Here is a 27,005-nt window from a genome sequence, read left to right on the forward strand (position 1 = left end):
GGGACTGTGTGGATAACTGCAGTGCTGCTGCAGTCTGTCCATGCTTGCATAGTTGCATGCCCATCCGGAGTACTCCCATGAGCAGCAGTTGTAGCTCTTCTCCCACTGTAGGATGGTAGCACTGAGATGTTCCAGGACAGCTTCTACCCTTTGGCTGGGGTGCAGTGCTTGGGGGCTCTTTTGTGCTATATGGGCTTAAATCACAAATAACCAATAACAATGCAACCTGAGCAACTAATTTTTAGCAGTTTCAGTGAGGAGGATAAGGAGGCTCTTAGTTTTTGAGAAAATGACAGGATGAATCCTTTCTAGAGCATCCTGAAGTAGAGGATATGTCCTGAACATGATATGGGACAGATTCTGACCTGCTGCCCTCCTACTGTTGCACAGGGGGTGGCACACTGGGGTGTCATGGTGGGCTCCTTCAGCAGAAAGACCACACTGTGCCAAGAGCCTTTGCCAGCTATGCAGTCCCTGGAGCTCTTGAGTGCCTTGCTGTTAAAAGCAGCAGCATGGGAACACAGCTGAGCAGTTGGCAAGGAGGCTGTCAGTCTCAAATCCTGCCCTCTATGTCCCCCTCCACCATGGTGCTCCTCTCACTGCCCTCTCCTTGTACCACACACAAGAGCCAATCTCTTCTGAAGGACTGAGATCCAGTAAATGCCACTAGCAGTAGTGAGTTTTCACCCTCCTGAGGAGAGGCAGGGCTAGGAGGAACAGTTGTGGACATCCCCTCAGGTAAGGATGGGGTGGGGGAAGGCTGCACTTTACCTGCAGATACCTAAATGGTGTAAGTAGGCTTGGTGGGAGCATTGTCAGACCTGCAGCAGGTTCCTCACTGGTTCCATCAAGGTCCTTGCTCTGGCAGGCAGTGACTTTGGCATGCAGCTTCTGCTCCCCACGCATGGCTGACCCTAGGAAGACCATCCCCATCCATGCATGTGTGAGAGGTTGGCTTGCTGCTGGTTTGTCTCTGTGCAGTCTTGGGCCTGGTGAGAGAGCTGTGACCGTTGAATTAAACTCATGGAGAGGTGAGAGGCCATCACTGAAAATGATTAACAATGTTTTTCTTCAAGAAACCCACCAGCTGCACTTCTGCTTGTTATGGAGATGTTTAGGCTCTTGCTAGAAGCTACCAGAGCGGTGGAGCTCCCCTCAACACCGAGACTCATCCTCTTCAGAGTGGAGCATCACCAATTAACCATCTTCTTTCAAATCAGCCATTGCAGTGTTGTAAGGAACAGAATAATGGCCTGTGTTCACCTGTACTTGGTTTCACATGCTTCCTGACTTACTTTGCCATGTTTTTGTCCTGATTATGGTGTAAAAACAAAAAACAGATTGCCCTCAAAAACTGCAAAGAGCTCCCACTATTCTTGCTGTGTCTTTGGAATGTTGGTGATAGCACTGTGCTGGGTTGGCTGGAGGAGCTGTGAGCCCGTGGTAAACCTGCTCTGTCCACTGTGTGCCACTGGGCAATTCTTATTCCCTACAGGACATTCCATACAAGGTTCCACAGAGTTTTGCCTTGTCACACCTCTTATTGTTTGCAAATGTGGACGTGGAAGACTTACCCTGGCACAGAGGATAACTCAGCATTGCTTCCTTTCTGTGGAACCAGGTTAAACAACACTATTGTGAGCCCAGTCATGGGCTGAGCCAGGCATCCCTAGGAAAACAAACAGCCTGGCTGACTCATCCCAGCCCCGGCAGAAGTGATGTTTACTGGCAGAGAGCTCAGTGCTGGGGAGGGGGAAGAACACTTTCTGCAGAGCCTTACAGAGGGGTCTTGCCCATCATTCACAAATTGATAACTGTCACACTCAGAGTATTTCCTGGACTTCTGAGAAGATTGTTCAGCTGTTCCAGCTTACTATGGACCCCACACATGCGTGGGTCTTCATTCTTTTCACTTGGACATGTGTGTTGTTTCTGAAACTGCCCTCCAACTCTTCTCAAGACTTCCCCACCCACTGCCAGCATCTGGCTCACACAGGCATCTCTCTGCTGGAGCTGTATTGCCTGTGATGTGTCAGCATTCATAGAATTTGTGTTATACAGCACAGCATGTACCAGGGGAAGGTCTTCAGTGTACCCAGCCTAACCGAGATGATGTGAGAGAGTCAGGTTAAGAGATCCATGAAGCAGGCCACCAAGATTAAATTTTCATAGATTTCCTATGATAAATGGGAAAATTCAGCTACTGAAATGTGTAATTTCCCTCAAAAATTCTGGTTTTCTCAAAAGCTGCATTTGCCTTTAGACAGCTGGCCTATATGTCACCAGCCCTGACCAAGCCTTGCTTTTCCCAGCTCCCTGGCATTCCCTGCTGGTGCCTGGGATGTGTCTCTTTATCAAAGCTGTCGCTGGAGCTCCTTGTGCTCTATGCCCTTCCTCCATTGCCCCTCCAGGTTTCCTCGTGTCATTGGAGACAATCTGTGAGGCCACGCTGAGCTGTGCCTTTCTGAACTGGGGACAGACACCCCATGTGTCATCGCTGTCAGCTGCATTTGCCAGGCTGGCGGGTGTCAGCTTGTTGGGCCAGGCAAATCTTCATCAAGAGGCAAGATCTCCCTGATGATATTGGGGATCTGTCTGGATACAGCTTTTCATCAAACCTTGGGGTTTTTTCTGGGGCTGTGGGGAGCAGCATTGTTTACTGCACCATTGGATCCCCATTCAGCAGCAAATGTTCTATTTCCTATCTCTGCCATGCAAAGGAAGACCTCCTGGTCCTTCTGGGCTCTGGATCTGCTGCCTTTGCTCTCATGAGGTCTGGGGCTCATCACTGAACCTCTGATCTCTGCTCACTCTTCCCCTCATTGCACCATGGCAGCGATTTTGGGTGTTTACCATCATCCCTTCTGTTCTCCTGAGAAGCAGCACATCGCAGACCCCAATTCAGGGGAGCAATGTGGCATGCTCCAGATCGCTGGGTTCAGCCTCTGCTTCCTTTGCCTCAGACTGATACTTGACTCCAGTGAAATCAGTGCCAGCCTTCCCATCACTGTCAGTAGAGCCAAGATTTCACCCCATAGGGAGAAATGAGTTCTTTCTTTGTACTAGGTGGATATCACAATTTCAGCTGCGCTGCTACCCCTCTATCCAAAAGCAGAGCAATCACAGCATTTCCATATTTTTACCGTGCCCGATCACCAAAGACGTACGTGAAGAGAGACAAGAGATGGTCTAAGGATGTAACAAACAGGCAACATAAAGAACTCCAGAATCAAGCGTAATACCACCAACCAAAAAGCAGGCAAAAATACCGTTAAAAGTGGTGAAGATGAATATACCCCTCCCAAAAAATAGCCTTCCAGAGGGCCGTCCCATCTGCATTGTTCTGTGGCTTCATTTTGAAATGTGCACTTCTAGTGATCCCAGCACTGTAGCTACTCCCTATATCTATCATTTTCCCCTCATTATTTTAATTCTTTTCTCAATCTGTTTTGGAGTTGGCCCAATAAGGATGAGCAAATCCTTCTCTATGTCTTTGAGCTCTTAATTGATATTTCTTCAACTCTTTTCAAAGCAGCTATTTTGGCATCTAGAAAAGATTTGGTGTCATCTGAGTGGTAGAAAATATATTTTAATCTTTCACAGCAGTGTTGTTTCTAAGATGTAGCATTTGGGGTAACAGATGGGGTGGCAAAGAAGTTGCCTATAGGGGCAGTGCTCTGCCTCAACTACTCTCCCGCCCGCTGCAGGAACTTTTCAATTAAATGATGAAAGATTTTGCAGCTTGATGCATTCCAGAGCTGCGTCTTAGCAATTGTTTAGCATCCAAATTTCCATGTAAATATTGACGATTTTGCAGCGTTTTGAAAAGCAATCTACGAGATTATTCTTGTTCTCGTTAGCCCCTTTCCTGAAGGCAGAGGCTCACTCCCCTTTGGCTATCCCAGGACCTTCACCGGAGCCATCCCCCTGCAGGGAAGGGCATCCTCCTTGGGAGTCTGGACGTTGCACCACAAGCCGTGTGTCACCAGCCCCTCAGGACTGACACAAAGAAATGATCTGAAGTTCCTGGATGTGTAAAAGAGCCCTGCTCTTGAGCAGAGCTCCCCTTGTTTCGGTGCCAAGGAGCTGGGCGATGTCAGAGCGTGTCGCCAGCAGCACACAGTAAGGACAGTAGGAAACGTCCCTTTCTGATACTGCAGAATTGCCTTTCTCCATCTGCAGGACGTTCCTACCTGCCAGATGCAAGAGAAATCATTTTTCAGTGTAATTGTCTGTCCTCTTCCCCCAGATCAGTCTTCCTGCTCCCAGCCAAATATACAATCCCATCCCCAGAATGAGACTACTGTTTCACACTGTTTAAATAACCAGACCGTGTCATCTCATAAAGGTGTCTTTTTTTTCCTATGTATTTTTCTGCTAGGCACTGACATGAACTGGCCTAACTTTTCAGCATTTTAAATGACATTTCCCTTTAATGGTAGCATAATATGTTTTTGTTAATGGTTGCACTGAGTATATTCTGTGTTTGGGTGATGATGTACAGACTGTATTGTTTGAGTGACCTCTCTCCTTTTTCTTTAATGTAGCCTTAGGTTTGTATGTCTTTTATTAGAACAGTTGACCACTACACCTCCAAATCTGATAGCCTTTGTATTTAATAACTTATATTTAAAATCAAGTCTCTTTATTTCTAAACAGGGCTGGTTTAGTCCTGGCCAGGTCTTTGTGCTAGATGAGTATTGTGCACGTAATGGAGTGAGAGGCTGTCACAGACATCTCTGCTACCTCAGAGATTTGCTAGAGCGCGCAGAAAACGGAGCTATGATTGACCCCACCTTACTTCACTACAGCTTTGCCTTTTGTGCATCACATGTTCATGGCAACAGGTAAGGAATTCTTCGTGGCTAGCAGTGCCCTGCCAACAAGGGATGACTTTGTCAAATACAGGTTTCCTTGGATAATGCACAACAGTCCCCAATTTGTTTTCACAGTGGATGTTTGGCAGCAGCACTTCTAGTGGCATAGTCGGTTTGTTTGTTTGTTTCATTGCTTGTTTAATGTAAGCAGTAAAAATGCACATAGACGATCCAGAAATGAAGGTTTTTAACTTACTTGCCCAGGCACTTGCTAAGATGCAGTTCTGAACAAGGTAGGGTTGCAGTCCCTGTGACTGTTACGGGTTGAATAAATAGAGGTAAATGATACGCTGTGCTGATTTAATTGCCGTGCAAGAGGACCTGACAAGTTCTAGCAGTGAAATTTTCAGCAGTATCGAACTTCAGTGCTCAGAAGGGCTTTAAGCCCTTGGGCACCCATGTCTCATTTAAAACCCACGTGACATTAGTTCAGCAATTGCTTAGACATAACTGAAACTTTTATCGTGCTCTGTTACAAAGCAATTTCAGTTTCAGAAGAAGACTTTCCTTTCTCTCAAATGTGACAAACCTTTGATGGGAGGAACTGGAGCCGTGCTTTTCCCCCCCTCTCTGTTTATTTTGTTGACAGCTGTAGCATCTACTGCAGCTTCTTTTTCTGGGTTTTTTTTTTTTCTGTTAATTTATATTGTATACTTTGAGATATCACTTTGTATCCTACACGTGTTGCTGAAGAACGGAATGTTATAAAATAATTAGATGTTTTCATATACCCTCTGGTAAATACCACCTTGAATTACGACACACATTGCCCAGGTTTCACATTGCAAGGCTGTCGCTTGCTTTTGCAGTTACTTTCATACATCTTGTCATGGAAACCAAGTTTTGCTTCCTTAGTTTCTTTTTTAGTTCTGACTTTCCGTTGCTCATTCGTTCTTTCTTTGCCAATTGTTAAATGATTTCAGTTGTTTCCTTTCAGCTTAATTTCCTTTTGTTTTATTTTGAGGTTTTTCATGCTTTCTTCTTGTTTCTTTCGCTTTTGCTGCCGGCCTTGCCCCCCGCATTTCAATCACTCCCCCAAGCCAACTCATGGCAGAATTACTTGGTGGGTCACAGCCAAGTGCAGACGGTGAGGGGGGCAAAGCCTCTGCCGCTGAAACGGAGACAAAAAAGGATTCCAAAAAGGAGTCCAAAAAAAAGAAGGAGGCCAAAACCCAGCCGAATCCAGAGCCGAAAAGGTAAGCAGAAGTGTGCAGTGCACAGGAGTGTGTTGCAGAGGGCTCCTCAGTCGCTGAGCACACTGGGCAGTTCCCCATGGCTCAGGGAGACCTGACTCCAGCATTCAGGTCACATGCTCTCCTGGGGGCTGGATAGCATTTGGGCACCCAAGTCCCATAGGAGATCAGAGACTTGGGTTCTTAGGTGTGTGTTTAGAAGATGGTGTTTAGGGGATGGGACTGGGCAGTGGAAGTGGCTGCCCCATTGCCCTTTGTCCTAGGCCGGACTCATCTCAGCAGACAGCTGGTGTAGGAACAGGACTTGGCTCAAAGCCCATCTGGCCCTTAACGCAAAGGAGATGGGATGCTCATCACAGCTACTCCAGTACCTCTCCACAGGGTCCAGCACAGTCAGGGCTGAAGCTTCCTTTTTATCAGGGTTGGTGGCAGGAGGTATCTGATGGTGTGGGCCAAGGTGACAATCTTCCATTCCCTCTCTATGGGGCTGGAGAGTTGTGGGCTCTGGACAATGTCATTTTTTCTAACCAGTCCCATGCTGTACAGCTGTCTAGGGCTGTGTGTGGCTGCTGTGCTGTATGGGGACATGCTAGGCACTGCTAGAGGGGCAATTTGGCCACGGATGGGCTATTCCAGTCACTCACTTAAAATATTCCAAGAAACGAATGAGGTGTCTTGCTGTGACTTAGCTGTCTTTAGCTGACAGTTGACTTCACATCCGAAAGCTGAAGGTTCATGTTCCTTCTTGGTCTGTGCCGTCTCTCTGTTGCCTGGGGACTGCGGGAGGCTCTGTGTGGGAGCTGCAAGGCTGCAGCATTGCGCATTCCCACCAAGGGCAGGCTCTGCTTAACACCCAACAGTTTGCTATGGAGTTTGCGGGGTGCAGCGTCTGGCTTTTGCTACCAGAAGGTCACAGAAAGGGACCACAGGAGGTCTCAGAGAAAAACGCGACTCCGTTTCTTTCGTATCTACTCTAAGCAATCTGAATGTCTGAGTGGAAGAGTCACGATTTCTTTTCAGAGAGCTGTTGAGGCCACGTGCATCGTGCATTTGCGAGCTGGCTGGCAGAGAGCAATGGAAAACCAGTATTTACCCATGCAGTCCTCACTGGCAATTGTGATGTGTGTAAAGCCACACTCACTTTAGCTCTGTCTCTCCCTCCCACCTGCTGTGTCCATGCATTGCTCATTGCCTTATGACTGGCCTTGCTCTCTCTAGGAAACTTACAGCTCGTGGCAGAGCTAAAACTTCCCATGTAAAAGTTGTCAAGGTGGCACACCTGCCCCAGGACCCAGGCAGCACCCAACAGAACATTTTGGAACGGCCATGCATAGCATAGTTGTTGGGATGCACAGTGGTCTGGGAAAGACTGAATTGCAAGACATTTTTATGTTTAACAAAGGCTTCTTTTTCCAACAAATCTGAAAAAGTGTTGATTTTCTTCATAAAAAGGAGTTCGTTCACTTTTAGACAGTAAAAACCCCGGAATGGGTGGTTTAACTTTCCCCAGGATGAAGTTGGCTGTCAGACAGAATATGCCACCCAGTAATGAAGGTCGAGCAGGGGGATAATTTCATGTGGCTATCAATCTCCTGTATTAGCAGCAGACAGTGATGGAGCTGAGGTGGGCTGTCTGTTTGTATCGTGTTTGCATAAGGTCAGGCAGCGAGACAACAGTCGCTCGCAGTCAGCGGGAAGTGCAGGCAGGCTGTGGATGCTGAGGACAGCCTGAAGGTCAAGGCTGACAGGATGACAGGTGTCAGTGTGGGGATGATGACTCCTCACCCGTCCAGCTCCCGCCTTGGCAGTGCTGCCACGCCGCAGCCAGGACAGGAGCAGGAAGGCTGCTGGTGGAAATGCAGCTCTAGCTTGGGGCTGGCCCCGTGGCTGCAGCAGGTGAAGTGGTCAAAATGGGATTTTGTGGACAGATCGTTGCCTTACATGTCAGAGTTTGGTCTCCCCCATCCTTTGGGCTCATTCAGACCCCTGACATGATCTCTCCATACCAAGGCTTTAAATCACTGCTGTGTGCATGACAGTTCACATAATTTTTCTTTTAATTTAATCTTTTTCACAAGTAGACATGGAGTTAAATGTAAATTACTTGCCCTAAGTTTCACCTCCTGAGACACTTGACTATGCAAGTTCAGGATGTGAGGAAAACAGGGACCAGCAAGAGCAATATCCACACGGTTTACTGCCCTCAGATACTTGCTCTTCACTGAGACTGAGGAACTCAGTGCGTCTTAATTGTTGTGGTCACTCATCAGTTAGTAGTGGAGTTTTGTCCATTTGATATCACAAATTGCCTTTTGTAAAGACCTATCATTATGAAAAAAATGGGATTTCTGATGTATTTACACAGGGGACAGGTAGTAAAGGCCAGACATCTGACAACACATGTCATATGTTTATTCATGTCTCTTTGCTTGTGATGCCACCATTAGGTATTTTCTGTATCAGTAGTCCTCCAGAGAACTAGCAAAGGCAGGAGCAGGAACAGTTTTGAAAAGACAATGTGATTTGGGATAAAATTGTGAAAGGCAGGGTCACTAAGATCTTTTCCTGCCTTCTCTCTCCTTGTTTTAGCTGTCTTCATGTAGAAGGGCTGTAACAGTACTGCCAGTGTTGTTTGACACACAGAGAGGTGATGTGATGTGTTAGAGGAGCCTCACTGCTTCCCTGTCTGCACATGCGAGAATCGTTGTGGAGCAGAAAGTTGAGGTCAGTTTTTCTAGGTCCAAAGTTAGTGCCTAAATCTTGAGCAGTGGCTCCAGGCCCTTGCAAAGAAGTGACTGTCAGGAATGGCCTTGGTTTCACTTGTGCTTTTTTTTTTTCCATTTTTATTTAGGTGTAGAATAGTATTATATTTAGATTTTGAAGTTAGCACCGTGAAAAATTCTTTTTGTGGTTGTTCATCCCAAACTTTTAAAAATCAGACTTAAATACGTTTGCATGCTAAATATTAGCAGACTGAGCTTGCATTCCCTCCAGTGTAATAACAACAAAGCATTTTCTGTAAGTTGTTCAATGATGATTTACCCAGGGACGAAGCAGCTACAAGGCTCTCTGTTTATTATTTTGGTATATTAGTGAGTTCCCTTTCTTCTGTAAACTGTATTTTATGGTGTCAAACTTGTTTTCAAGAAGAAGCTATTTCATTAGCTAATGTTTCCATTACCTTTCATTACTGTTTTTACAACTGTAAACCCAGCAGAAATATGCTATTGTCATACACCTTCAGGAATTGAAAACTCTTCATGAGATACCTGCAATTTTTTCCGTTGTATTGTAATTGCAGATTTGGTCTGTTTCACATAAAGATTTCCACACAGCTAGTTGAAACAAAAGAAGTACAGAATTATTTTTGTCCCTCAAGCAAAATAAATGCACTTTTATCGTGATATCTTCATGTGCTCCCCTAGAGCTTTGTGTTGAGTTTCCAGGTGTCATTCAGACGCCCTGCCCTGGCTGCAGTAGGGCAGGTTCAATCTGGCAGGGTGTGATGCTGTCCCCTGCCATGAGGTGCCAGCTCCGTGTCCCATCCAGCCCCGCCATCAGCCCGCGGTGACACAGCAGGTGCTCCCGCTGTCTGTCGGATGGGATGCGCTGCCCGTGCTGAAGGGCTGGGTTGCCAGCCACCAGCAGGTCACCTGCTCAGTGCAAGAGGCTGTGACAGGATTCGTCACAATGGGTGTGGGATGGCAGGGCTCAGAAACCATCCGGTGCCATCAGGGGTGCGGATCGCACACGGGAATCAATGAGCCGTGACTTGGCTCAGCGCTGCAGCGTGGAGGAGAGCCCGAGCGAAGGGAAGGCAGGAGCTGGGAGATTAAATGGTTCCCATGCTCAGCAGCACCAAAGGAAGACAGGAGTTGGGAGATTAAATGGTTCCCATGCTCAGCAGCACCTCACGGGCAGCCGGGGCAGCACCAGGAGCGCTGAGGCGAACAAAGGGCTTCTCACTGATGTTTCCCGCACGGTGTGAGTCCCCAGAAGAAAGGAGAGTTGGGGAAAATCAACGTTTGCTGAATACGCTTTTTTCCTAGGGGGGTAGGCAGGTGGACTCTTTCAGGTCTGGTCTGCTGGGGGAGATGTGAGAGGCAGCCACGATCCTGCCCACATCCCCAGAGCCCGTCCTGGTGCAACCGGTGGGACTGCGCAGGCAACTCCTCCTGCGAGGGATCCTGCGAAAGCCTCTCCTGACACATGCCGTCCAAGGCACTAATCATCGATGTTTACTGTATAGCTCATATGTGCTGCACCTGGCAACCAGCAAGGGAGCTGAAGGCAGCACGTGTTTTATATTTGAGTTGTTACTTAAAAAATCAAATTATTTGCATCAGTTTTTGACATTGTTTTTTTTCCCTTGGCTCTGCATGCCAGGGCTCACAGTGCGTGCAAAGATCTGTTTGCTACGTGTAAGCAATATTTTCCCCAGTAAAAAAAAAAAGTGTAGACAAGTTAAACATAAAAGGTGTAAAAGATGATATGTCTTTTCATTTAGAAGCCGACGTGGTATTTCATGGAGGCTTATGTCAAAGAGATTAACGCGCTGCAGCTATACTGTGTATTTATAATTGCATACAAATGCATGCTATTGCTTCATATATTAGTCTTTGTTAAAAAATCATTTTGATATATTTGTTTTAGCAGCATAACTAGCCCTGGGGGCACCGGGTATAATTAGAAAAGGGCATGGGGGGAGGCGGGACTTGTAGAATAAAGCAGTGGCCTTAGGATCACAGGTCCTAATTATAATTTATAATTAACCCCAGATTTTGCACAAACCATCTAAGCTAAACAAGGACTATCATTTTTGCTGTTTAAATTGCAACCCTTTTTTTTAATTTCACCACCTGCTTTGTTGATGTTGTTGTTTTTGTGGCTTAAAACTTAAAAACATGGGGGGATTAGGAAAGTGGCATTTAAAACTTTTCATATGAAATATTTACAGTGGGAATTTACTAGTTTAGAGCCAACACAGTGAATCTGCAGCAGAAGGAGTGATCTGAAACTTGTTTACTTATAATTAAAAATCTCGTTAGTTATTTTTCTTGCCTTTTTTGCCCTTCTGCTTTCCTCTCTGCCCACAGCTTCTGCCGTACACCTCAAGTACCCGTGAGCAGGAGCTATGGAGAATTGGATGGAATTGTCTCCCCACACAGATGGAGACATCAATGTTGTTTGTCCAACTGAATTCATAGACTCAAACCCATTTTGTCCCTTGTGCATTTGTATATATAATGTACATCTAAAACTTCTGTTCCACCCTTTTGCTCTCCTCTCACTTCTCATCACTGTGTCAGTGCGATAGTGATGTGGTTGTGGATTGTATGTGAGAACATCAGTTCCTGCAGCTCTGAGAGATGCTGCTCACTGCAGAAATTGATGCTTCTGTCCATGAGATCAAATAGCTAGTATCAAAGTTGAGCTGGAGACTTTTGCTGAAAACAAAATTGTCAATAAGCATCAGACTGAGCTGTGCAGCTTGAGCTTCTCCTGGGGATTTTTTTCAGCCCCATCAGCCGTGTACTGAAATTGTCTAGAGCACAGAAGTGAATCTTAAATTACAGTGATGCTAAGCTATATATCCTTTGTGTTCTTGCAAAAGATAAAATAAATATGTTCCCTCAGAACGATTATATTTTCAAAGTATATTTGACTTGAATATTTAATTAGGTTTCAAAATTATCGAGCTAATAAATTAAGTGGAAGGCTTTGGGTAGTGTTTTTCCAGTTCTATCTATATCCTGCATTTGTCACTAATTAATGAGTTTCTAATGCTTCAGCTTCTGGGAAGATGAGCAACAAAGATTAACATAACTAGTAATTCTAAAGATGTGCAACTGGGTTATAGTATTTGAAATTTGACAAAAACATTGGAAGTATTATTATTTGTGACATGGCTCAAGATGGGGGATTGTGAGGAAAGCAAAGATGACAGAACTGGTGCTAACCACTGTGACAACAACTTGAAAAGCAGCCGACATGACATCTTTCCTATCATGCTGCCGAAAATGTCAACTTTGTGAAGGACAGTGAGAAAATGGTTTGCCGAAAATCTGAAAGGTAGATTCAAGAGATGCTCATCATGTCAGATGCAATATAGTCCACAGCTGGGTGAGAAAGGGAGTCCTTGCCGTGGTGATGGCTCTCGCTTGGCAGGCCCTTCCAGACATCCACACTGCTCCAAAAATGGCTACAGCTGACCTGTGGATTGTCTCAAGTTTGCATGAGACATGAGGATGGCTTCTGCTTACACCCAGCATGGAGGGACCGGAGGCCGGAGCCACTGGGTTTGTGTCCTGCCTCACACGGGTCCCAGAAAAGGGAACACCAAAGGATTAAGCTTTCACTGTGTGTGTGTGACTTACACATTTGGTTGGCATCCCTTCAGGTGTTGTGACTTGGGCTAAAGCCATATTGGCCAGAGGTTTTCTGTCCAGAGCCCACCCTTTGTCTTTGTGTGGGTTAGTGATGCTTCCGGAGCTGCTGCTGCCTGGCCAGGACACAGCTGATGCTGTCAGGTCAGCCTGGACTGGGTGTCCACCATGAGTCGTTACGTGGTGAGTGCTTTGAGTACAGTGAGAAGCTGAGATTCATGTGCGAGGGCTGTGACCCAGCCCAAGCTGTCAGATCCTGCCATTAAATCTCACCAGTTGAGGTTATTGACCCAGTAAAGGGTAACACAATTTTCTGACCATTTCCAGTCACACAGCAAATCACTGCCAGGGCAGGCAGCTTTTACTCTCTCGTTTGTCAGTGCTGATAAAATTAACCCAATGACACTCTGAGCTGTTGTGAGTACAGGGCAAGGACCAAGTACCAAAAGTCAAATGAGGGTTTCAACCCTACACCTTAATATATGGCATTTATTGTGGTCTGCCTTGAATTATCTCTCTCTGCCTGGGAGCAAACAAGGCACTGTGAGGTGCACAGCATCACAAAAGGCATGGACATCTCTATCTGAATATTAAATATTTTATGGAACTTTGGAATAAATTATATTAAGCATGTTAAGACATTAATTTTTGCTCAATATCTAATTTGGGTTTTTTTGTGGCTTGCTCATTTTTTCAAAATAACTAGTACTAATTAGTTACTAATGAGACCAGATCCATACTTCCAAAATTGTTTATGAAATGTGTTCCCCAGCTGAGACATTTTATCCAAGTTTCAGCCTAAATCTTTTTTTCCTGTTTTTTTCCTTAATACACAAGTGAATTTGGCAAATAATCAAATAAAGATTCTGATTAAATGCTGTTTAACTTTAAATACATGCCCTGGTATTCAAGTCTTTTTCTGTGTCCGTGTTGCAAGTTTTATTTAATGTATATTTAGCTTTAAAATTTTGCAGTAAATATCATGTACGGTTTGCAAGTTCCTCTTCCCAAATGTTTTAATGGTTTATTCACCTGTGTTGGAATATCAGAGTTCATATTTATGATATTAAGAGCATACTAAATGTAGGGTCGAGGAGAAGTGATTGCACAGATTTTATCGATTTTAAATTTTTTTTTTTTTTTTTCTTTTTTAAGTTTAGGGCCTTTGATTCTTTAAGAGGAAAATAAAGCCAACCAATTAACCCCTGACAGGAGGTTCATTAGAAGCTTTGTAATCCCTTGCCAAGTCTTTTGTGAAGCCAAACCAGTCTAGTACTGCGGATTTATGCAGCTTAAGCTGAACACTGAGGGAGGCCTTTAAGTAAGAACATTTGTTCAATTTTAAGATGTCTTACATTACCTAAAGATTGCCTGTGCCAGCAGAGTTGCCCAGGAGTACACAAATCTTCAGAGTTTGCTCTCCAGCAATGGAAGGAGTGCCAATGATTGCCTTTGGTGGATGGATGGATGAGGCTCACTCTCTCCTCTCTGCGCGGCGGATTTTGCCGTGTGGGTGTGGGGGAGAAGGAGAGGATTGCTGCTCTCAGCTCCTGGGTGGGTTGGCATCAGCAGAGGTATGGGATGGAAGAGCACAGGGATCATGGCATTATCCAGCCCCCAGGAAGAGCCTCAGCAGGGATTTTCTGTGCTCTGTGAAAGATGAGAAATACCCCAAGGCAGCAGGACCTCGGTGTCTCACAACACACTCCTGTGCACTCCTCAAATAGAGGATCATCATGTAGTCTGAGAAAATTTGCAATAAATTGCAGACTGTGTTAATTTTTATAAATTAAAATTAAAGGACCAAAGAGGCTTGCATTTTCAGTGCAAAATGTGTGTCACTCTTTATGCACATTTCGGCAGAATATATTGAAGATGGTTCACTTCAAGAAATCTCTACAATGGAGTGATTCAGCAGCTAGGAAGGAGTGCAGAATTTTATATTCTGTTTATATATATATGTCGTTGATATTCTTTAATACTGTGAATTGTGTTAGATTAGTAGCTGAATTTTTCTGGAGAAATTCAGTCCCTATTTTGTCAGCAACCAGCTCAACCCTCACGTGAGATTGCACTCCTTGCATATACCTATATTTAGAGGGAAATCTGCTTTTCCCAACTTCTTTAATAATGAAAATAAGGAGGTGGGGTGGGGGGGGGGGGGTCCACATCTAGATTTTCACTGTGAGAAAATCTAGATTTGTTTATTTGTTTATTTTTGATACTTTGGCAGCGGTGCTGCTGCAGCCACCCCTGTCTCAGCATGGCACATCCTCTGTCCTGGGTCTCACAGTTGGTGAGGGTCCTTTGGAAGAGGGCAGTGTGCCATGGGCTGAGGTCTGAGTCATTGTGGCATTTCTCCTGCAGGCCTGACGGGATAGGGACTGTGACCGTGGATGAGAAAGAGCGTTTTGAAGAGATCAAGGAGCGGCTTCGTGTGCTGCTGGAGAATCAGATCACACATTTCAGGTAAAGGCACAGAGCCCAGGCTGACTGCGGCAGGAATGATTTCCTCACAGCTCCCTCCTATAAGCAGCAAAGCCAAAAGGCAGGTTTTGAATGCACAGAGGAATTTTGCATAAGTGACACAGACCTACACAGGGCAGTGAAGCATGTTTATAGCTGGCGTGTGATTTTAAATATATATCCTTTAAAGGATATTTCAAACCATCTTGCTCCCATAGGCATGGCAAAGCTGTGGATTTTTTCTAAAATATAACAACAAAAAAATCCCTTATCCTCTTATTTCTCTGTTCCTCTCTGCTCAGTTACTACCCATTTACCTTCTCCCTAGTATTGGCAGGCAGGGCATTCTGCTGGGATGTCACAGTATGAAAAGGTTTGATACCCCCCAAAAAAAGACATGACTGATCCCTAGCACACTGGTGAGGTTGGGCAGGCTGTGCACATTCACACACAGGCAGGTGATGTGCATTACCTACACCCTGGTGCATTGCCAGGTCTCCAGCTGGAAGTAAATGCCCTTTCCAGAGTAGCTTTTTCCCCCATTTTTAGGAGAAGATGCTATTATCTCTTCAATGAGATTTAGAAACACCCAGGTTTAAGAAACTGCTAAAACTATCCCATATATTGCTATATATTACTAACCCATATTCTCTTTTGCTGCCCTACTCTGCGCCAAAAAACACTTTCAGAGAGCTACTCAATAGAAAGACTGCTCATTGCAGGCAGAGAGACTAGAGAATTGCTTGGGCATATTTAGGAAAGCATCCATATAGCTCAGGAAAGGCTTGTTCATGTGCACTTGTTCTAATGCTAAGATGATGTGCTTTCTCTAGGTACTGCTTTCCATTTGGCCGTCCAGAGGGTGCACTGAAAGCCACTCTGTCGCTGCTGGAAAGGGTAAGCACAGAAATAGCAGAGAGTAATTAAAATTACCTGCTTTCATGTATCCTTCCATCTCAAAAAGCTTGAAGAGCTGCTGGCTTTGCACAGGGTGTAGTTAATGATATCTTGTGCTGAAGTGTGGGGCTTAGGTGAGGTTGGTGTCTCCTGCCTCAGGTGAGAAGCACGTGTGTAGCCTGACCACTAAAGGCAGCATGGCCTGTGTCTGTGTTGTCAGGTAAGGGTGAAGGGTCTGCCTGGTAAAGATCACAAACCCTTGTCAGCAATGCCTGGCTGCTGCCTGGCGAAATTCCCATCTTGAGGCAGACTTGTGTCCCTCTGGATATATAAAACCTTCTCACCATGACCCCCCCCATCCCCATTCCAGCATTCCTGCTGCTCCGACATCCTTCTCACCTCTGCTAACCTGCAGTTTGGCCAAGTCCAGACTCAAACCCAAGTCAGTCAGTAGAGCCTGGGAAGGGCAAAACATTGCCTGGCGCTGGGCAAGTTGTGATACATCTTAATGTCATACCCTAAAAAATCATCACAGACTTCAGGGCACGCCATACAGTGTAGAAAAAGATGGGGAATAATGCAGCAGGGGTAGGTCCTACATCTTAGGCTGGCCAAGGTGACCTTGTAGTTTATTGTACACATGCCCTGAGAGACACACAGCACTAGCAGAGGAATGGATGTTTGTGCTGGGCTTGGAGAAATGCAGTTCTGTGTGCCACAACAAATCAGATTTTCTTGTGTCAAGGTTCTGATGAAAGACATAGTTACTCCGGTCCCTCAAGAGGAGGTAAAAACAGTCATCCGTAAATGCTTGGAGCAAGCAGCTCTAGTCAATTATACTCGACTATCAGAGTATGCCAAAATTGAAGGTAAGGCTCTTTCTTTCTGAAATTACAATTTTTTTTACGTTTCTAGGTGGCAACTTAGGTGGCTGGGAGCTCTTTTAAAAAGCTAATTTGCTAATTACTCTCTTATCGATAAAACTGTTGTGATTCAGAATAATTTTTGTGGTGTTGGCTTCAGAAGCAGTTAAGAATGGAAACTATGCAAATCATTTCCTTTTCTGGAAAAGAGAGAGGAAACAGTTAAAAAGAACTGTAGCTTTTTTTTCCTTTGATCGTTAGTGCATTTGGCCAGTGGTGTAGTATTGAGACTCACGTCGTGGTTTTAAAAAACAAATTGAGAAATACTTGAGATGTCATCTTTACAGCTGAAGGTATAGTGCAGCTAATTGCTTGTGACACTTCAGGAGAAAAATGACAAATAAAAAGCTGAAAAACTGTTTAATCTATGTTTAATCATTTGTAGCCAATTTAAAATGTCTTTTTTTCTGGGTGTGTTTCATTGTCTTTGCAGTTTGCATTGCAGTCATTGATCAATGATCCCATACTTGCATCGGATTTCTTTCTTGTCACTCTGAATCTGGCAAAGCTGATATTTTTGACCTTTTTAAGTTATGGGAGAGTAATAACCAGTGACCAGAGACACATGTAGCCATCAAAAAGACATTTTAAAGTTTGCTGGAGGATGTGTGTTACTGAAGCTCTATGATTCGTCGTTCTTTATATGTTATCAGTTTATGTTGGTACCTTGTTGGCTGCTATTTCCCAACTTGAAACTCCCACCCAACTTTTTCCAAGTTCCCCAGTTACTTAAACCTGTGTGTTCCAGATGAATGGTATGTTCTGCTCTAGACTCTGGGTTTCTGTCATGTGTGATGTGAAGCTTTCCCACAGCCAAGATTATTGTTGTATGCCTATAGGACAATATTGAGAGGAGAAAAAAAAACACCCCAAACTAAAACTCCCTCTGATTTGTGCTTAGTTCTTGTTTACATGAAAAATTGGGTTGTTATTATATGGCAAATTGTCCAGGTTCTGTACATGACATGTCCTCTCTTTTTCCATTTTTTTTCTGTCTAATGATGCAAATTGTGTACCAGTGGTAATGAATTCATTGTTATGCATCCAGTGAGAAACACTTAAGAATTGGGCACTAAAAGGATGTTTATCAACTCTTGACTTGGTAATGAGTGACAAAAATAGAGGAGGAACGAAGGTTTCATAAGCACAGTATTATCAAGCAATTTATCGAAGTACTCAACTTCAGAGGATACTTTAATTGGTGTATTCTGTAAAATGCAATATTTAAATATACTTGACAAGGATGGAGAAGGACTGAGAATCAAAAACAGCTTTTCTGTTGATGGATGCTTCTACCCAGGGCTGGTTCCCTTAGGTTCTCTGTATAAATATCACTAACTCGTTGGTAAGATTTGCTCTCTTCTTTCAGATAAATCTATGCAAAAACAAACTTTATGATCTGTAAGTAAAAATGCATTCATTTCCAAAGTAGAACAGTTAGTGTGTACTTTTCCTTTTGTGCCTCAATTCTTCTTGGTTGTGTTAATTATCTGCCCTCTTTTTGCACTGCGACTTTTAGGTCTGGGAATACTTTGAAGCAACAAACTTATTTTTTTTTCCAGCTGCCTTTTCAGGGAAATAGTTCATTCCACACTATCTGCTCTCTTCTGCTTTTCTCCTCCTTTATCTGTGATTGGCCACAGCCACTTTTTGATGCTATTTCTACAAAAGTGGTTGTAACACCAATTTCCAAGCATGCTGGGATTGTTAATTTGAACAACCCAACATCCGCCAGCTGCATGCATCAGGTTTTCTCTCATGAGCATAGTCCACTGTCTATTCAAATACTTCCTTAGAAGAGCAAATGACAAGTTTACCTTGGTGAGATGCATTCCTGTTCGCTGGACATGGCTTTGAAATCTTACTTTTGAATGACATTTGAATGCCACATGTTTAAGGCACTTTTCTCAGAAATGCAGAACCAAATCAGTGGCAGCAGTGCTTGAGGCTATGCTTATGAAGAAATACCTGTGAAAGCCTTAGATACTGAAGGCTGAAATCCTTAGTATCTCGGAGCCTTAAACCAATGAAATTCTATTTCCCCCTATTCATGATGTTTTGATCATTATATTCTTGCAAACAGTTCAGAGCAAACCTCTGGAGTCATGGTCACAGCCTCTCTTGTGACTCATGGGCATGCTGAATGGTTAATCCAGTAGATCTCAAATTTTAACCCTCCTTTTTCTTTTTGTTCTTTTTTTTTCTTCTTCTTCTTTTTATCCTGTGTGTATCCCAAAATACTCTGTGGCTTTCCTTTTAACCTGATATGAAGTTTTCCTCTGACCTATAGCCTGTAACCTCTTTACCTCTGACCTAAGCCTCTTGCATGCCCAAATCCTCTTTTATAGGGAAAAAGAGAGAAATGTATGAGCATCCTGTCTTCTGCTTGGCCTCTCAAGTGATGGATTTAACCATTCGTGAGTACCTACCACCCTCCTCTCCATGCTGTCCTCACTTTCTCTGTTCTCATTACCTCAAGAAAGTCCAGATCCAAACCAACTCACTCTCCTTGCTTCAAGTCTTTTAGCATTGGCTTGTCTGTTGCTTCTGTCTGTGAAACCCAGTGTGAGAAGTCCAGTCACTTTCTATCAGCCTAAACCAGGTTAGACAATTAACCCATCTGTTTGTGACAAACTCAGACTGTCTGTAAGTTTTTTCAGTTCTTCTTTATGTCCGTGACCTGAATGCATTTTTACTTTGCTTCTGTGTAACCCCAGTTTGTAAAGTGCTTGTCACTGGTACACAATCAAAAGGTAGCAGCTACATTGTGGAGAAGTGAGCTAGAGGTCAGATAAAGGACACTTGGAAAAAGCCATCCCTTTGCCTGCGTATAAAATCTTTACCCAATCCTGTGTATAAGATCGTATGAGGCTGTCCTTTCTCTGTACATCAGATCTTAATGTCTCCTGTCTGTTAGCTCTCAGCGAAAGGATGCACTCTACTTGCTCTCCTCCTCAGTTTTTTTACTTACTCCTTTGCACCGAGCTCTGGAGGGGACACCCCGACCCTGCTGTCACTCGGAGACCCCCTCTGTGTCCTCAGAGCTCTCCCTCTCTGGTTTTCTATTTGTGCAGCGTTTTCTCTCACCTCCGTGAAAGGAGCTTCCTTTGGTAACCCCACGCTCGGGGGGGCGGGGGGCGAGACGGGGCGACTTTTCTTTTTTTCAAATGTCATATATCATGCATAACTGGGGGGCTGTGCGGTCCACTTGCTCATTAATCCTGCATATCTGTTCTTGTTTCTCTCTTTTCTCTCCTTGTTGCTTTCTCTCTTTCATATAGAGAATCAAAAGGACGCAGGTGAACAATTGTATATGCATTATAAATTGTTAGGACTGTTGAGTTATATTTATTTTGTTTTCTATTTTCATAGCTCCTTAAGATATGTACTCCTTGAGGCTGAAAATGGAGATGCATTGATACTTAAGGAGTTAATTTGTGCTGTCTGCATAATCTCCTTTTCCTCCTTTCATAGAATAGAGCGTAGATTAGAAATACCCTGTAGAGATGTAGTGCCTTCTTAGGAGACAGTTGCAGAGGAGAATCTAGTCTTTGTAAAGAGAAGGTTTCTTGTTTTTCAAAAGAACTGCAGCTCATTTTGGGTGAAAAAAATGTTGGTGATTTGGCCATTAATTTTCCACACCTAACAAGTACATTTATAAGTAAACTAACTTTCATCTTTGATTTTCATACCTTCTGTTTTCTGCCCTGATGGGAGGACTGGGTTTTTCTTTATTTCTTTATTTCTATTTACTTGTTAATGTGTAACAAACAATTTGGTGGGACAGAAGTCGTGTTTGTCTCTTGTTTATAACCTGTGGTGACATGTAACAAGGCAAAGGCTCAGCTCAAGTGCACATCCCTGCAGAAGGGATGGTGGAGCCCTGCAGCCCCTCTTCTTGTTTCTGTTGTATCCCAGAGTCCTAGTTCCAAAGTCCTTGAAACCTGAACTGTTCATTTCTTTTTGTGAGTAGATTGTTCTGTTTTGTGGGGGAAAAGAAAGGGTCCAGTTGATTTCAGCTCTGTTTGCACAGGGAAATTGCTCTAGAAGAGCAGTACAAGAGGTTGGGCCAGGTTTTGGCTTCACCAGACCTCCTCAGCTCAAATCTGGCCCAAAATCTTTTGCGTTGTAGTAAAATGAATTGTAAATAACAATCAATATTTAGAAAATGGAGAATACTTTTTCCTTACATCTATGAAAGGTGCAAATAAAAGTAAATAGGACAGCCCCAATTATTGCCATTAACTGTAACAATTAGGGTGAGCACAGGCTGTTGTGCATTAAGCACAATAACTGCATGGAGCATCATGCTTGCTGCAACAACCTGTCACGTGCCTGCAGTTTAAAAATTCAGAAGAACATTCCTATGGCCCAGCTTGTGTAAAAATAACCTGCTTCTTCCCAATGCTTGGAGCAAGTGAAAGGGCACAGGGAGTTGTGACTCCACTGCTTTGTGCCCACAAATCTCCCTTTGTTTTAAATAAAAAATTTTCAGGCAAGGTCAGCAGGACTCACTTGAAACTGGTTCCTCAGCTTAAGTGAAGTCAAAAGTGACTGGGGTTTGGCCTGACTTTTTTATTTTGCCAGAAGCAAGAATAAAAATTAGATGCTGAAAACAACTTCTTAAACACACAAGTGTTACCTTGTGTGTTTAAGGAGAAAGGTTCTCCTTTCTCCTGAGAAGTGTGTAGTCTCTTGCCTTGCATTAAAATATTGAAATAGAACATTAAACAGGGAAGTGTGCTAAAATAATTTAAAATAAATTACTTATTTTCATTATTAATCAGACAAAGCTACTAACACTCAGATAAATAATTGTGACCTTTTAATAAATGTTTATTTACGTAAGTCAGGGATACATAATTATTTTAGAAAAGAGTAACTTCTCCATCTCTTATGGACGAGGATCCCATAACACAAATGCCACCTTGCACTGCTGGAGTTGGGTACTGGCAGCTTCAGAGGTGATGCCAGCCAAGGCAGAAGTTGTCAGTTTGACAACTGATTGTGTTTGATGTAAGACTGGAGGGGGGTTCAGTTTTCAGACTGAGTAATTCTCATATTGCAATGTGGGTTTGGTCTCTGTAAGGAGACGTTTCTTGTGGTAGTGCTGAGTTGGTGCACAGAGATGAGCAGTGAAGGAGACATGGGGATGGAAAGAGGTCTCACCTCAGTGTTTAGTGCCAGGGTGTGTGTGGCAGAGCAGCAGAAAGTAGCTGGAGAGCAGAAGGACCCACTGAAGTCCTGTTGCTCTGTCCCCGCGGCAAATCACCTGCTCTTGGGCTATCCAAAAATACCAGGTTTTTGCTTGTCCAGCAGCCACTCCATCCCCTGTGTAGGGAAGGAGCCTCCCAGCGCACCACATCTCACCTTGCTGCATGGCTGGCACACATTGTCATCCCTGGATAGACTCCTGGGGAAGCTTTACCTCACTTGAAAACATGCCCACTGGTGATGCCATGTGGGTGTGAAGCCGGTCAGCTCAGGGGTCAGTGCTGCCCACAGAGCAGCCAGGGGCAGCTGCAGTGCCTGTACAGAGGCAGAGATCTCTCAGGTGCCTGTGTCAGGCTGGGGACCCGGGTGCACCCACAGGAGAGGGACTGAGCACGGCAGCTTGGGCTGCGTCAGCCCGAGCTGGCACCAGCCATGGAGCATCTTGATCGTACGCTCGCCCCAGCAGGCGTGGAAGGCGTCCTCCACCGAGGAGACGGGTGCAGGAGAGGTTGGTTTTAGACTAGAGCAGCACAGCAGGTTGTTAAGAAGCAGTGGCATTTTCCAAGGCATTCGTACTGGCCCTTGTCACAGTCCCATGCTCACTTTACGTCACTCGCCCTCCCTATTTCTGGATCTCAGCCTGGGAAGCTCTGTGCATGTATCCATAACTCAGCTGAGGAGCTGAACTGTTTGTAAGCTGACCAGGTCTAAGGCAAGGAGAGGTCCTGTGTGATCCATCAGCCCAGCCCCAGCTGAGCAATCTCTCCAGCATTTGTGATAAACCACCAAGCTTTAAAAAAAAATTGCATTCTTTGAGTAAATAAAAATGTAAAATATATGAAAATACCCATCTTTGTGTGCAGGAGTGGAGGCTGAAGTCATGAATAAATCCTGTACTTTCACTCAGGCATGACTATAACCTGTATCCATGCGTGCTGAAATGCTGCTTTATTTGTTTCATTCCTTGAAGTGGCATTTGGCTGTGTTTAACAAAGAATTGTTACGCAGCTTTCAAGATTTCCTCTTGCCCTTTCGAAGGCAGTGTCTGAAGCAGTACAAAGTTATTGCAAGAGCTTCAGAAATCCAGAGATCTGCATTCTGATGTTGTCTTTCTACAAGTCTCCCACCAACTGCGGGAGCAACTTGCTGCCTGGGGCATGAGACACAATTCAGATAGGCACAAATTCTTCACTAGGCTCAATAACCACCAGAAAATCAGGAGAGCAGTTCTCTCTTCTGTATGTTGAGGTTTTGAGGTAAATTGGCGTATCTTTCTGAATTTAAAAAAAAAATTCTATGATTTTTTTCCTTCCTTTAAAATAAAACATTTTATTTTGGGAGAAATAATACCATCACTGACATCGCTATCAGATCCACGCAAATTAATTTCATGAGTATAATAAAAGGCTGCCCTTCCTTGTCCTTGAGCTAAGCCCATTATGCTTTATAGTTGTCTTGAGAACAGCAGCTTTTTGTATAGTTTTGATGATTGGCTCACAAATGAATGCACACATAACACTTGGATGCTAAAGCCTTTGGCAAGGGTCATATATTTTAATTATTACGAGGAAATCATTGAATCAGTGGCTACACTTCTAAAAAATAGGAAAAGTCAATAATATTCTTCTCCTATTGCAAGTATAATTCTTAATGTTGCTGATGTCTTAGTAACCCATGTAGCAGAAATCATAGTGCCGAGGGAGAAATACGTGGTTTAAAAATCTTCCAGTCGGTAAAGTCACACACAATGAATTGTGTGCAGTATCTATACTCAAAGTAGCACAGATTTATCAATATACCTTTTATTGCAGGCTGAAGCTCACTGCAAGCACAAACCCAGAATTTTCCAAGTAATTTGAGCTTCTGCAAGTATTTTATGTGCCAGTATCATGCAGAAGCATAAAAACCTTTAGAAGAAGTTTGTCCAGGAAACGCATTTTGTCAGACAGTAAGAAGCTGCTCCTGGCTCTGATTTCAGTGATGGAGGTGTTTAAATCTTACTCATCTGACACACATGAGCAGCAAGTACAAGAGCATTTGTGATACTTAAAGTGTAGTAGCTACTGGCTGTAGTGAGGGACCAGAGAGGAAAAGGACCGGGAAAAAAGAAAAGCCGAAGTGAAACAAAACTTGCCACACGCTGCAGCTGATCACTAGCAAGTGCCATAAAACCCATCCAGCCTCACACATCTCCCTCACTCTGAGTGGGAGCTGAGCCTGCCCTGAAAGGGACTTCATGGGTCATCTCTGAGACCTGGACCTAGAGAATTATGTGTACTGTAGTGCCTCATAGTGCATGGCTGTCACAACCCCATTTCTATTTAAATTTACAGAGGAAATGAATCCATTTCCTTAGCAAGAGCTTAATCTTTTCAATTTTCTTGCATAAAGAGATGACAAAGAAAAGCATGAGTTGGGGCTCATGGGTGTTCAGTGCCCCCAGGAACAGAGAGAACTCTTCTCCTCCTTCAGCTCCAGGTGGTTCCACAGCTATCATGCCAGAGCCTTGAATTTGGGTCTGAAAAACTGAAATGTGAGAAAGGAGCTGAATATTTGTGCAGATTGGGCCAGATCAGAATTATATCAAGAGTTTGTTGCTTAGCCTGCTCCAGTGCCTTGTGGGAGCTTGTTTCCAAGAGCGAGTGGTGATGGGGGGATGCCAGGAGCAGGGTAAGGTGCTGGAGGGGTCTCTCACAGGCCCCCCAGAGAAGTGAGAGCCACCCCGGGGCACTGTGCTGACAACTGCACAGCGGGAGCCTCCTCCAAGCTGTTCTGTACGCGCTGCACTAGCGACTCGTGAAGATGCTGCTGCATCTCTTGCCTTTTCCTCCTCCTCCTCCTTCTCTATTAATGACTTTTCCCTAGGACAGGAAACACTTGTGCTAATCAGGCCCGTTCAACACTCTGGGGTCTGGATGTCTGTGAAGCCTAAGAGCTATTTTTGGATGGGTAGCTGTTAGGGGTGCAGGAGCTAGACTCCACATTTAAGGATGCTTGAGGGCTGCAGTGAGGTGTGCAATGGGGTGTAACTCTGATTCCTTTCACCTTGGCTTTGGCACTCTTAGGAAAAGCTCTATCTTTGATACCCCCAATTTGACACCCAACAGGCTCCCCTGGGTGGCAAGGGATTCCCAGCCTGTGGTTGTCAGACATGGGTGGCAGGAGATGTACAATTCCTGCTCCCTGCCATCCCTTCCCATTCAGAGACCTTGGCACAAACTGCTCTCCATAGTGATGGGCAGTAAAATATTCTTCCTACATCTGCATGTCAAGCTCAGGAGCAATCAGTGAGTAGCCAAATTGAATTCTTGCTTATGTTTTAAAGTAGAGTGAAAGTCATTAGGCCAATGCCCAAAATGCATTATTTATGTCACTTGAGGCTGAGAGGTTTGTTTCTGGGGACAAAGTCACCCTTAGCAAGTGTTGAACAAAGATCAGGATTGCTCCAGAGATGAATGAATAGATTTGCTTTTCCTGTTGTAAGTAAACAAGGAAAAGAAAGAAAGCCAGTAGCTTGAATCTGAGGGTCTGAATTAATCATTACACAGCTTAAAAGACTAAAAATGTGTGTGTGCATGTCCACACACGTGTGCACTGTGTGTGTTTTTATGTATGTATGTATATCTATATCTATCCCTGTGTATGGAGAGGGGCACCAACCTAACTCACGTTCCTTAATGGTTTACTTGAATATTCTTTATTATACTTTGATAAGTGTTATAGTTCTGTGAGAAATAAAAGCAATCAGAAATCTCCTTTGCACAAGCCAACTGATTTTTTTTTCCCCCACTGGAAAATGCAAGCGAAATGGCAAGGACTTTTGGCAATAGAATGTCCAGATAAATATGCCAGATTCCTTGCAAATGGCATGATTAAAAATAGTCACAATGCTGCTAAAAACTGTTATTAAAAGGAATTGAAACTATTGTGTTAATATATTCACAGTATATAATTTATTCTCTGGGTGTATGTAAAAGGAAAGGCTATTTTCTTTGAATTTTTCCTATGCTGATATTGTAAACTATATGACAGATGGGTCAAGTCCTGATTGCAGTATTCTAACATTTGGAATAGCAAGTAACATATTTGATAGAGCTGGCAAGTTTTTATATATGATTCAACCCAGAATATAAAAGCCACTAGAATTCCAAGTTGAAAATAATTAAATGAGCTGGAAACGATCAGGAACCACACATTTTTAAGTGACAGATTTTTTTACATGTTTAAATTGCACAAGAATATTTTATAGCTCCCTTTAACCAACAGTGACGTTTAATTCTAAAATGTGTAATTGATATTTGCAAAGCAATTAATTCTTATGGCTCATTATTCTATTGCTAAACGTGCCTAAGCATTGGGGAGCTGACTTCAAGTCGTGTTTGTAGTTCACCTTTTCTGAATTTCGGAGTTTTAACTGAATTAACCCATCTCAGTCTCCTCGTGTGACTGTGCAAAGTGAGGTTTCATGCTTGCACTGAATTTTTAGCTTTCTGGTTGCACGGTACTGTAGGATGTTTGAATCTGCTGACTTCTAGAATATGTGTTGTCAAATGGTGTCATTACCGTGTAATACCCCAAATACCAATAAGCAAAAACCCAGCAGCTTATTCCATTCGTATCTGATCATTTCTGCTTATGTTCCTTTCGAAATTTCCATCTTTTTTGTCACTGTTTACGAAGTCATTTGTCTCTTTACTTTTGGCGTCTCTCTCTCTCCCGTCATGCACAACCAGCCCGTCCGCCCAAGCCTAAGCCGCCGGCTGGGCCACCATCATCTCCTCAAACGCAGACTAACATGATAGATCATATGCTCAAAGGCATGGCCAAACAGCCGCCAAGTACTGTAATAGTCTTCCTTTCTTTTATTCAGTGGTTTTCTAGTCTAGCAGCCGCTCATGTAGCAGTAGAAAGCTAGTCCTCATATGCAGCTTTATACAAAGCACCTAGCGCGATGTGGTAGGTTTTTAGAGATTTAGAGGTAGCATTTATTTCAAAATGTCCACATTTTTTTGTCTAGCAATGTCTGACATATGCAACATTTTCAAATAT

The 27,005-nt window shown here is 43.8% G+C and overlaps 1 protein-coding gene across 1 annotated transcript in view; it reads left to right on the top strand.

The window, feature by feature from the left end:
- CADPS (calcium dependent secretion activator) overlaps window positions 1–27,005 on the top strand; it is a 207,493-nt gene that overhangs the window by 122,258 nt on the left and 58,230 nt on the right. Inside the window, exons 13-17 of the mRNA XM_066327272.1 lie at window positions 4,660–4,847; window positions 14,824–14,925; window positions 15,756–15,819; window positions 16,565–16,688; window positions 20,024–20,041. Coding sequence (XP_066183369.1) covers window positions 4,660–4,847; window positions 14,824–14,925; window positions 15,756–15,819; window positions 16,565–16,688; window positions 20,024–20,041 — 496 coding nt within the window. The remainder of the gene's footprint in view (window positions 1–4,659; window positions 4,848–14,823; window positions 14,926–15,755; window positions 15,820–16,564; window positions 16,689–20,023; window positions 20,042–27,005) is intronic.

Source organism: Sylvia atricapilla, chromosome 11 (genome assembly GCF_009819655.1).
Source record: "Sylvia atricapilla isolate bSylAtr1 chromosome 11, bSylAtr1.pri, whole genome shotgun sequence".
Lineage (NCBI taxonomy): Eukaryota > Metazoa > Chordata > Aves > Passeriformes > Sylviidae > Sylvia > Sylvia atricapilla.